At 41.6% G+C, this 12,337-nt stretch overlaps 1 protein-coding gene and 1 pseudogene across 2 annotated transcripts in view; both read left to right on the top strand.

Moving 5' to 3' along the window:
• IARS1 (isoleucyl-tRNA synthetase 1) overlaps positions 1–12,337 on the top strand; it is a 154,125-nt gene that overhangs the window by 38,761 nt on the left and 103,027 nt on the right. For both annotated transcript variants that reach the window (XM_075549828.1, XM_075549827.1), the window contains exons 8-9: positions 5,600–5,687; positions 5,927–5,987. In XM_075549828.1, coding sequence (XP_075405943.1) covers positions 5,600–5,687; positions 5,927–5,987 — 149 coding nt within the window. The remainder of the gene's footprint in view (positions 1–5,599; positions 5,688–5,926; positions 5,988–12,337) is intronic.
• On the top strand, positions 23–727 carry LOC142448895 (malate dehydrogenase, mitochondrial pseudogene; annotated as a pseudogene).

Below are 12,337 nucleotides of genomic sequence, written 5' to 3'. Positions count from 1 at the left end.
GGGAGTCCCAAGAAAGCCAGGCATGACGCGGGACGACCTGTTCAACTCCAATGCCACGATCGGGGCCACCCTGGCTGCCGCCTGTGGCCAGCATCGCCCCGAAGCCATGATCCGCATCATCGCCAATCCGGTCAGCGCCACCATCCCCATCACTGCGGAGGTGTTCAAGAAGCACGGCATGGACAACCCCAAGAAGATCTTCGGCGTGACCACCCTGGACGTCGTCAGGGCCAACACTTTCGTGGCGGAGCTGAAGGGCTTGGACCCGGCTCGAGTCAACGTCCCCGTCATTGGCGGCCACGCCGGGAAGCCCATCATCCCCCTGATCTCCCAGTGTACGCCCAAGGTGGACTTCCCCAGGATCAGCTGATGGCCCTCACGGGGCGCATCCAGGAGGCTGGCACGGAGGTGGTCAAGGCAAAAGCGGGGGTAGGCTCTGCCACCTTGTCCATGGCCTATGCGGGCACCGCTTCATCTTCTCGATCGTGGACGCGTTGAACGGCAAGGAGGGCGTCATCGAGTGCTCCTTTGTGAAGTCCCAGGAGACGGACTGCACCTACTTCTCCACGCCGTTGCTGCTGGGGAAAAACGGGCTGGAGAAGAACCTGGGCATCGGCAAGGTGTCCTCATTCGAGGAGAAGATGATCGCCGAAGTCATCCCCGAGCTGAAAGCCTCCATCAAGAAGGGGGAGGAGTTTGTGAAGAACACGAAGTAGACGCTGCCAGAGGAGGCCACTGGTCCCTTAACTTATTTGGGCTTCTTGTCACATAAAGTCATTTCAGACATCTTCGCTGCTTTTCTAACTTGCCCTGACGATGTTTGTTGTTAAGAATGTTACCACCCCTTCCAAATCAGAGCATCAATAAAAGCCATCTTTGATTTCCCCCCCCCCCACAAAAAAAGAGAAAGCAATATATCAAAGGGTAATTGTATACTCAGAAAACATGCCAAGTCAGTCCAGATCAAGTCCATAATCCTGATGTTAGTCTATATGCACGGTGCTAGTCCATAAATTCCTCTTTAGACTCACGTAGCACATGCAGTGATGCTGATTGCAGGAAGATCGGGGGCGGTGAGTAGAAAGTGTTATGGATCCAATAGTGGTGGGCACATCTCCAGTGTTCTGCCTACCATCAGCATGGTTCTGTGTGACTTGTCAACAGAAATGTGAAGCAGAGAGAAAGAGTGGGCCTCCTCCAAGGAGAAAAAGAGGAAGTACCCAGAATCCTCCTGGTGGGTGTTACCTTGTGACTTGATTGACTATCAGGCCTAGGCATTCAGGGTTAGAGTCCACTCATTCTGTTTATCAAGTTGACATGAAATTATGTAACTACCACATACCGTATGCCTTTTCCTGCTAGGTGGGCATTGAGTAACTCATTTTGAGTTACTGCACCTAGTGGTGTTACCTGGGAAGTTTCACTCTGGTCACAGTGATTTTTTTTTTTCCTTAAAAGTAATTTTGCATGAACCTCATTTTTAGTGATAGCCAATTTCAGAGAATGGTGTGCAGCTGTGAAATTTTGTTTCCCGTTAGGGAAAGGTTCCACAGAAACTGTTGTGTTGAACACAGCTAAAAAGGACAGCACTATGGAAAAAATTCAAGTGTACAAGTGGTTTTCTCATTTCAAAAAAGGTGAAATGTTGAAGATAGCAAACCCTGTTCTGGAGTCTGTCAACTTCCTGAACAAACGGACTACAATGTTGAATTGTAATGCATTTGGAGTTCATGCCACCAGGTCAGACTGTTAATCTAGCTTTCTATTTAGAGGTTCTGAAAAGATTGCATAACAGTGTTAGACAAAAAAGGCCTGATTTGTGGCAGAGGGGGGACTGGTTTTGCCACCACAACAATGCACCTGCTCATGTAGCCATCTGAGTGTGCCAGTTTTGGGCAAAAACAGTATGCCTCTTGCCCCACGCACCTTACTTACCTCACCTTGCTCTGTGCTACTCCTTTTCTTTCCCCAAATGAAGAGGAACATGAAAAGATACTGATTTCATGATGTAGAAGAGGTGAAGAAAAATACTAAGAATGTGCTTGGCAGCCACTGAAACATGAGTTTGAGAAAATAAAAAAGGGGTAACATTGGAATGGATCAGTGAAGTAGCAGAGAGGACTGGGACCAGCCCCAGTCCCAGCTACATTTACCCCCTCCCTAGAAGAATGCACGACAGAAGATAACACTGAAGAAATAGCCCAGGGAGAGCAGTAGGTCTGTCTAGACCACATGGAAGGAAACTTGAGAGAGAGAGAGCCCACAAAACCCCAAGGACAACACTCCTGCTCACTGGCCCCACAACAAGACAAAATATCCCCTCACTGACCCACAGTGTGAGAATTGTGCCTGGTCTCACACCCCCTTCCCCCCCCCCCCCATGTGCGGGGTGAACCACGAAGGGAGCACACTGAGCTTCAGGGGAGCAAAGTAATGAAAGTCCCCGGGGAATCCCGAAAACAAGGCTTGGTACCTCATCATACCCAATTGGAAAACATTAGGGCCAGCAGACAGACTTGGAACTATGTATAGGCTTCCTAATTTAATTTTTTCTGTCTCTATATGATAGGCAGGATAAACGATCCTGAGGAGAAAACAACGGGACCGGCGGTTCTTGGGGGAGACAAAGGGGAGAGAGGTGGGGGATAAGGAGAGGGAAGCCAAAAATCCAAGGACCAGGGAAAAACAAGAGATCTAAAACCAATGGCGAGGAGGCTAAAGAATGCCTGGTGGGGTCTGGTCAAGTCCGATGTAGCTGAGAGGAAGTACTGAGGGCTGAATCAAAGTCGAGCATGAGGAAAGTAAAAGGAAATAGAGGCAAGTGGTTGGAGGCAAAAGCCATTTATAGAAGTATAAAACATAGACATGTACATATGTAAGTGTACATGCTCCGGTCTAGTCAGACTTGTATCCTTATCGTTATGTTTTAATATGTTTACCTATGTACAGAGCATGATACTCTTGCTCTATGCCATAGCAGGGAGGCACTTATCTGCAGCTTCCATAGATCATCAAACCGGCTCCTCACTCCATAAGCTGGCCTTCCTCCCCAAAGCACTCAGTCTTACTTGCATTATGGGCTGAGAAATCCACCCTTCTGTCTCATGTTCTGACTTCTGAATTTGCTATTGTAAATTCTGCCTTTTCTATGGTGTCACAGTTGTCTGCTGGATCAAGGAGGGTCAGTGTGAAAAGGCTCCAGATGATGTGCTCCATTCCTAATTCTTTTCTCTTGCTGATAGTAAGACTCTCCACTTCCCACTTTGTGGCCGACTCATTTTAGATCCAGTAGGGTGGCAGTTATTGTCAGTTACACTCTGCTAATTATTTAATCCAATCAGTATCTTCCCTTGTTTTCTTACCCAAACCCATTAGGAAGCAAAAGGTTTTTGGTGGGATTAGAAAAGGCTACAGTATATGAATCATTAATTACTACATTGCAATGAGTTACTTTGTTCCTTTGTGCTATGATTTTTATACATCAGCATAGTGTCATTGGAAGGAGAATATGAAAGATTGATTTATTTTTAAGATCATTTTATTGGGGGCTCTTACAACTCTTGTTACAATCCATACAATCAATTGTATCAGACATATTTGTACATATGTTGCCTTCGTTCTTTTCTAGACATTTATTGTCTATTGAGCCCTTGGGATCAGCTCCTCTTTTCTTCCCTTACCCCTCCCCACCACCACCACCACCCTTGTGGCCCCTTGAGTGATTATAGATTGTTATTATTTTCATATCTCACACTAACTGCGGTCTCCCTTCCCCTCTGGTTTCAGTTGTTCTTTCCCCTGGAAGGGGGTGGTGGTGGATATATGCCATTCATTGTGACCGGTACCCCCTTCCTACCTCCCGCTTCCCCCCTTCCTTCTATGCTTTTGGTATCTGTATTCCCATACCTGTTCCTGGGTTCCATGTGTCGTGAGCTTTATCTCTTGCCTATACCTATGTACGTGGTCCAGTCCAGAGGGGGAAGCTGCACTGGGGTCATGAGAGTGGGGGGGTGAGGAAGCCTCAAGGAACCAGAGAAATACTGCGTGATCCATCGGTGCGCTACTGCACCCTGATTGACTCATCCCTTCCCTGTGACCCCCTCTGTGTATTGGGGGGGGGGTGTATTCCATTGTCTACAGATGGCTTTGGGTCTCAGCTCCAACCTCATTCTCACCAACGTGTTTTTGTTTGTTTGTTCGTTGTGAATCTTGGTATGCCTGTTACCTGGTTCCAGTGATACCCCGAAATCACACTGGCTGGTGTGCTGCTTCCATGTGGGCTTGTTGTTTCACTGTTAGATGGCCGCTTATTTAACTTCAAGACTTTTTTTTAAATTAAATACTTTTGGTGGAGGGGGGGGTTCTTACTTCTCTTATCACAATCCATACATTCATCCATTGTGTCAAGCACATTTGTACTTAGGTTTCCATCATCATTTTCAAAGCATTTTCTTTCTACTTGAGACCTTGATATCAGCTCATTTGTTATAGATTATTATTTTCCTATTTTAAATTATATGTTGATCCATATGATAGATTCCCCTTTCTCTCCCCACCATCCCCTTATCCTCTTGGTATCTCTATTCTCATTGTTGGCCCTGAGGGGTTTATATATCCTGGATTCCCTATGTTTTGAGCTCCTCTCTGCAGCAATGTGCATGTTCTGATCTAATCTGATTTGTGAGGTAGAATGGAGTTCATGATAGTGGGGAGAAGGAAGCATTAACGAATTACAGGAAAGTTGTGTACTATACTGCACCCTGACTGGCTCGTCTCTTCCTTGTGAGCCTTCTGTGTCTATAGATAGACATTAGACCTCTACTCCATGCCACCGCTCCCCATTCACATTGGGTATAATTTTGTCTTAGACCCCTGATACCTGATTCCTTAGATACCTCATGATCACATAAGCTGGTGTGATTCTTCCATGTGGGCTTTGTTGCTTCTTGGCTAGATGACCACTTGTTTCTCTTCAAGCCTTTAAGACCCCAGATGCTATCTTTCCTTAGCCGGCACCATCATCTTTCTTCACCACATTTGTCTTCAGTGATCATGTCAGGTTGGGGGATGAGTATCACAAAATGTCGTTTTGTTAGAAGAAAGTGTTCTTGTAATGAGAGAGGGTATGGGCTGAGGCCCAAAGCCTGTCCGCAACCTCAGTGTATAAGCCTTATAAATATATGTACATAGACCAATACCTCCATTTCTATGGATTAATGAATTTACATAAGTACATACCTGTTAATACCTCTATCTGTAACTTTGCTTCCTATAGCCTTCCTCTGTTTCTTTTATCTCCTCTTGCCCCACCATCACATTCCCCCTTCTTCCACCTCTTAGTATTTCTTCTCAACTAGATTGGATTGATTTATTCATAATGGATATAAGTGAGATGGTAAACACACTTAATGATTTTTTATCTTAGAAAGCAATGTACTCTAGTAGTGTTCTTTGCAGTATTCTTCATTAAGTACTGTGCTAAATAACTACGCAAGTGATAAAAGGTTTTCCTTGAGAAGATGAAAAATGCCAGATATGTATCTTTTACAGTAAACAAAAGTGAATATTAGTGAAATCCACTTCTGCCTTGCTTTTACAGATAATGTCAAAGGAAAACTGCTCATTTTAATGGAAGCCAGATTATCAGCACTCTATAAAATGGACAATGACTACGAAGTCCTTGAAAGGTGAATAAACCAGTTTGTTGGTGTGTGTGTGTGGGTCTACTTAACTTTTAAAAAGTGTTAAAAACTATATTACCCCAAAGTTATATTGATCAGGTTTCGTTTCAAACTAGTCAGTCATTTTTTCAAATATTGAATGCATTGATTAAGCAGGCAAACTAGAGAGAATGATGTTAACAGGATATGACTGTAATTTATTTTTTAATTTTAAGTTAACTCTAAGTGGGACTTTCTTTTCCTAGATTTCCTGGTTCCTATCTCAAAGGCAAGAAGTACAGGCCACTGTTTGACTACTTTGCAAAGGTAAAATTGAACTGCAGCTTCAGTAGCTTCTCAGTGTTATTTCTTAATAAATGACATGATGTGATGAGTGCTTATATTTTTTTGCTGGTTATCTTGTTGGTCTGAATGTTCTTTTATTCAAAAATCTGTTTAAATATTAATGAAATTAAATCCTGGCTTGTTTTTCATAAGGAATCACTCAGCCTTGTAATCTTTTTGGAAAATGAATTAAAAGATAATACCATTTTGTATTAACTTTTTGAAGCCCCTCATGTATGTGTATATTTTTATTATTGATTAATTGTCACACATTGAATTTATTGAGGCTTTTTGTGTGTTTCAAAAGAAACACTCAGAATTAAACATGTAAGGCTAATAGAGTTCATTTAAAATGAGATGACGCAGGTGTTTAAATCTAGGTACAACAAGCTCACATACTTGTCACACCTCAATGTTTTTACGAGTTCTAAAGCTGTTTTATGATTTTATTATTGGGTGCTTTCTATTCAGTTCTGACTCATAAGAAACATTTGTACAGCAGAACAAAATGCTTCTGGTTCTGGGCCATCCTTACAGTTGTTCTCGTGTTTCAGCTCATTATTACAGCCACTATGTCAACTCATCTTCTAGAGAACCTTTCTCCTTTCCCTGCACCTCTATCTTTCCAAGGATAACATCTTTTTCCAGGGACTGGTCTCTCCTTACATGTCCTAAGTATGTGAAATGAAGTCTTGCCATCTTTGCCACTAGGCAGCATATTCGCTGTATATCTTTAAATGCAAGCTTGTTTTTTTAGCAGTACCATAATTCAAATTTATTGATTCTTTGTCAGTCTTCCTTATTTATTGTTCAAATTTCACATGCGTATGAGGCAATTGACATTACCCTGGCTTGTGTCATGTACATCTTAGTCCTAAAAGTAATATCTTTACTCTTCAAGAGTTTAAAGAGGTCGTGTGCAACAGATCTCCCCATTGAAATGCGTTCTTTGATCCCTTAAGTGCTGCTTCTATGAGCATTGATTGTGGATCCAAGCAAGACAAAATCCTTGACAACTTCTTTCTTTTATCCGTTGAACATGATGCTTACCCAGACCTATTGCTCCGGTTGTGAGGACTTTAGCTTTCTTTACATTGATTTGTAATACATACTGAAGACTGCAGTCTTACTCAGCAAGTGCTTTAAGTCCTCCTCACTTTCAACAAGCACGGCTGTGGCAACTGCCTCCTCCATTCCTGATGCCTCACTCTTCCTCGTATAATCCAGCATCTTTGACGATGTGCTCATCAGACAGATTGAATAAATATGAAGAGAGGATATAAGCATCGTGTACACCTTCTCTGGTTTTAAATCATTCAGCACTCCCTTATTCTAGTCGCACTGTTGCCATTTGCTGCATGTGAGCACAATGAAGGCTTCTGGAATTCCTGTTCTCCTCGATGTTATCCGTGGTTGTTATGCTCCACACAGTGGAAGTCCTTTGCATAGTCAATGAAACTCATCTATATCTGTGGTCTGGGTTGACTAGAGAAACAAATCCAGGGAGACGCGTGTATAAGAAAGAGCAATTGAATCAAGTCGGTCAATTCTTGAGTTTAAGAAATGCTGAGTGTGTTCTTCCTTTCTGGTTTTCTAACTGTAAGTCTTTGCACATCTCATTATAGCAGTGTACTTTGTCTGATCGAGCTGCCCTTTGAAAGTGTCTGTTCTGCTTAAACTTTCTTGTTTTTTCCATTGTGCTAGCCACTCTGTGATTCAGAGCAAGCTTCCAAGTCTATTTTGACATCCAGTTTGATCTTTTCCTGTCCTTTTAGAGCTTTTGATTTTTCATAAACGATATTATTGATATCTTCAGTTCTTCTGTATTAGTGTTCAGTGCATCACATTTTCCCATGAGATGCTGCTCTTTAATTTCAGATAGGATAGCACCAAGGTTGTGTTTTTGCTCTGTTGTACTTGTTTTCATTTTCTTCAGCTTAACCTTCAACTTTGCACATGAGCAATTGATGATCTGCTCTACAGTCAGCCCTTGGCCTGGCTTTAGCTGCAAGTCTGTTCCCACAGATGGAATGGTTGGGTTTTTGTGGATTCTATGTGGAGCAGTCCATGTGTAGAATCACCTTTTGTGTTGTCGAAAAAAGGTATTTTCAAGGAAGAAATTCTTGGCGTTGCAAAATTGCATCGTGTGATCTTCGGATTCAGTTCTGTCACCCAGTCTATATTTTCCAGCTACTATTTTTCTTGTTTGTTTCCAGCTTTTGCATTCCAATTGCCAAAAATTATCAACGCGCCATTATTGTTTATGATCTGTTTCAGACTGAAGACTGGTGGAATTCTTCCATTGTTTTTATCACTAGCTTTAATAGCTAGTGTTTGAATTTGAATAATTCTGATATTGATTGGATTTCCTTGTATTCTGCAAGACATTTTATCACAGACAGGTTTGTACTTCCAGATAGGCCTTGAAATGTCCTTTGTGAAATGTCACTTGACTACGAATGTGATGGCATTCCTCTTGATTCTGTCATTTCTAACATCATAAACATTCGGTTTTCTGATTCAAAGTGGCATTTCCAATCCAGTTGACCACAATAATGCAGAGAACATAGTTCTATATGCATTCTATTACCTTTTAAAAATTTCAATTTCCCTAGATTTATACTTTGTGGCATAGTGGTTATGCTTTGGGCTGCTTAACCTCCAGGTTGGCTGTCCAAAGTCACCAGTGACTCCTGTAACAAGTTACCATCTCGGGAAATCGCTGGCATTGACACAATGGTTGTGCATGTATTTGCATATTCCAGGTTCTGACTGTTTATTGATGTTTACAGCTTTTTCATCTCATTTTGAGTTCTGCCCTATCAGCAAATGAAGGTCTCACGGGTTTTACTCCCACAAACGTACTACATCCCAGTCATTTGGGTCAACCCTGCTTTGAGAAGGGAGCTCTACTTCAGTTGTATTTGGAGTGCCTGTGACCCGAGGGCTTCATCTTCGGGCACTACCTGTGTCTATGCTTCTGGTTCTGTGGTCTTGAATAGCGGACAAGGATTCAGTGCTGTGCATAAGGTTTTCAACAACTTATTCCTCAGAAGTGGGCTGCCTGCTCCTTCTTCATAGTCTGTTCTTAGTCTTGAAACTCTGTTGAAACCTTTTGATTTGGGGTTATCCTCCTGGTATTTGAAATACCAGTAACAGTATATAAAACCTTTTTAATGTTTTATTTCATGTAGGACCAGAATTTGGTTCATGCAGGTGAAGTTTGTCACTCGGGTTCTATCCATAGTGCCTTCACTTTTTCTCTGATTTTATGTACTTTAATGATTTTTCTATTTTTCTCATATTGAATATTTCTGAATTAATAGGCTCATTCTTCTTCCTTCCATACTGTTGCTGGATAGATTCCCTTTCACTCTAACATGGCCTAGTCCCCTCTGTGACCTTTAGTCTTGTGCAATGTCCATATATTCCGGATGCGCCCTTGCCTGGCATTTTCTACCTGAGCACAAAGAACTTTTGATGTTACTTTGAACACATTATTTGATCTACTCACATTTGATTTTTCCTTTCTGTCTTTCTGTCCCTGTTTTCATCTGATTTTAAAAGTCCTTGGACTTTCTGAAATGTATTACCTGATGTTCAGTCTGCCTTTCAAGTCTAAATTTAGTTTCTTTCTTAAGTAAATGCTTTATGAAATGCCCCTGAGATATTTTTCCATGGTAAAACAGTATTACTGTATGTTTGTTTTATATATCGTAACAGGTTTTGTGTACATTTGTATTTGGCGGTCTTAAAACTCTTCCATCAAATCAGTGACTTAATCTTTCTGAATAACAGGCCCTTTGGAACCTGAGGAAAGTTCATCCCATTAGAATAATATACCAGGACTTAATTGAAATAAACTCTATTGCAAGAACTTTGAGTATTTGACAGGTGACACAAAGTTCTTTTATTTATGACAAAATCGTCTGCTGTATAGTTACATGTAGATTAAATAAATACACATTCCCTGTCATCAAATCCATTCTGGCCCTACAGGGCTGATGAAGAAGCCTTGATCATGCAGTGGTTCTTTGATGGGCTGCTAACCAGAAAGTCAGCAGTTCAAAACCACCACCAGCTATACCTGGAGAGCAGGATGAGACTTTCAAGTTCCTTAAAGCCTTAGTCTCAGAAAATTAGAGGGGGCAGTTCTGCCCTGTACTGTAGGGTTGCTGTGAATTGGAATTGACTTGATGGCAGTGCGTTTGGTTTTTATTTTTGAATAGGAATGAGCAGAGTAACTCTGATAACATAAATCTTTATGATAACAGACAGCTTTATCTATTTCTTGTTGCGTGACTGGTGATTTTGAACTGCCATTCTTGTGGCCATCAGCCCAACACCGCTCATGTAGTGCTGCCAGAACTCCTTGGCCCCGGTCATCTGCGCACTGCATCGCGTCGAGTAAGCCCACGGAACAATAGCTGATGAGGTTGGACTGCCGGCCTTGTATTTAGTGTTCTGAACCACCAGCAGGGGTCCGATTAGATCACTTCCCAACATCTCAAATGATTTGGAATGTGTCAGTATACATTCTTCATTATTTTTCAAGTTTACTTCTTTTAATTGCAAAAAACCACCCACAACTGTAATGTAGTTGAAAATAATATTGGAGAATATCTGTAGTCAAAACGACTTCCTTTAGTTCCTGGTTCCATCATTGTTGATTTCAGCAAGCCATTTAATTTTTGCTCTGAGATTGTTCTTCTGTGAAGTTCAAAATAGTGCCAGAGTATTTTATAAATGTAGTGCTAATACCCTTTCAACAGGATTATAGAAGTTAAATGTGGCAATAACTTGTTCACCTGTTTTCTTCAAAGGCAGAGCAATAGAAAAGCAGAATCAGTTTGCCTGAAACAAAAGACATTCAAAAGAAATATGAAGAGATGAAGGTAGAAAAAAATAGATCTCTTTATTTGTGTTAAGCTGCTGCTCTCTTGCTTGAAACCTTAGCTCTTATTACAGATTTACTTAGGATGCCTGAAATACAGAATATTCCAAAAAGTAACTTTTTAGAGAGCACATTTTCAGAACTAAATGTTTTGGGTTTTTTTTAATCATTTTATTGGGGGTTCATACAAATCATACATACATCAATTGTGTAAAGCACACGAGTACATTCGTTATCCTCATCATTCTCAAAACATTTGCTCTCCAATTAAGCCCCTGGCAGCAGCTCCTCATTTTCCCCTCCCTCCCCCTCCCTCATGAACCCTTGATAATTTATAAATTCTTGTTTTGTCATATCTTACACCCTGCGACGTCTCCCTTTACCTACTTTTCTGTTGTCCATACCCCAGGGAGGAGGGTATATGTAGATCCCTTTAATCGATTCCCTCTTTCTACCCGACCTTCCCTCCATGCTCCCGGTATCCCCACTCTCACCACTGGTCCTAAAGGTATCATCCATCCTGGATTCCCTGTGTTTCCAGTTCCTATCTGTACCAGTGTACATCCTCTGGGCTAGCCAGATTTATAAGGTAGAATTGGGATCATGATAGTGGGGGGAGGAAAGAGCGGGAATAAGGAAGCATTAAAGAACTAGAGGAAAGTTGTGTTTCATTGTTGCTACACAGCACCCTGACTGGCTCATCTCCCTGTGACCCTTCTGTAAGGGGACGTCCAGTTGCCTACAGATGGGCTTTGGGTCCCCACTCTAGATGGGGAAATAGATCTATGCGCATATATTTATAGGTTTAGTATTAAGGTAGCAGATGGACATTGGGCCTCCACTCAAGTACTCCCTCAATGCAAAACATTTTGTTCTATTAAACTGGCCTTCCATTATGCTCACCTTCCCAACACAATCGCCGAAGACAAATGGGTGCATAAGCAAATGTGGTGAAAAAAGCTGATGGTGCCCAGCTATCAAAAATTACAGCGTCTGGGGTCTTAACAATTTGACGCTAAACAAGCGGCCATCTAGCTCTGAAACAACAAAGCCCACATGGAAGAAGCACACCAGCCTGTGTGATCATGAGGTGCAGAAGGGATGAGGTATCAGTCATCAAAGAACTCAATGTTCTACTGCATGGTTTGGTATTGTAATCATTGTGGCTCTTCAGGCAGTTTTATTTGTAAGTCTTTAGATAATAATTTCATTTGTAAGAATATAACTTCTCATATTTTTAGGATTTTGGTATTGTGACAATTCTGACTCATAACCATACCATGTACAACAGAATTCTGGAGCCATCCTCACAATTGTTTGAATTCGATATTGCAGTCAGTGTTTCAGTCCATCTCCATGAGGATCTTCCTCTTTATTACCCTTCCATTTTACTAAACATGATGTTCTTGTCAAGGTACTGGTGTCTCCTGATAACATA

The sequence above is a fragment of the Tenrec ecaudatus genome, chromosome 5 (assembly GCF_050624435.1).
Source record: "Tenrec ecaudatus isolate mTenEca1 chromosome 5, mTenEca1.hap1, whole genome shotgun sequence".
In the NCBI taxonomy this organism is placed as follows: domain Eukaryota; kingdom Metazoa; phylum Chordata; class Mammalia; order Afrosoricida; family Tenrecidae; genus Tenrec; species Tenrec ecaudatus.
This window is presented reverse-complemented; position numbering and strand designations above follow the sequence as displayed.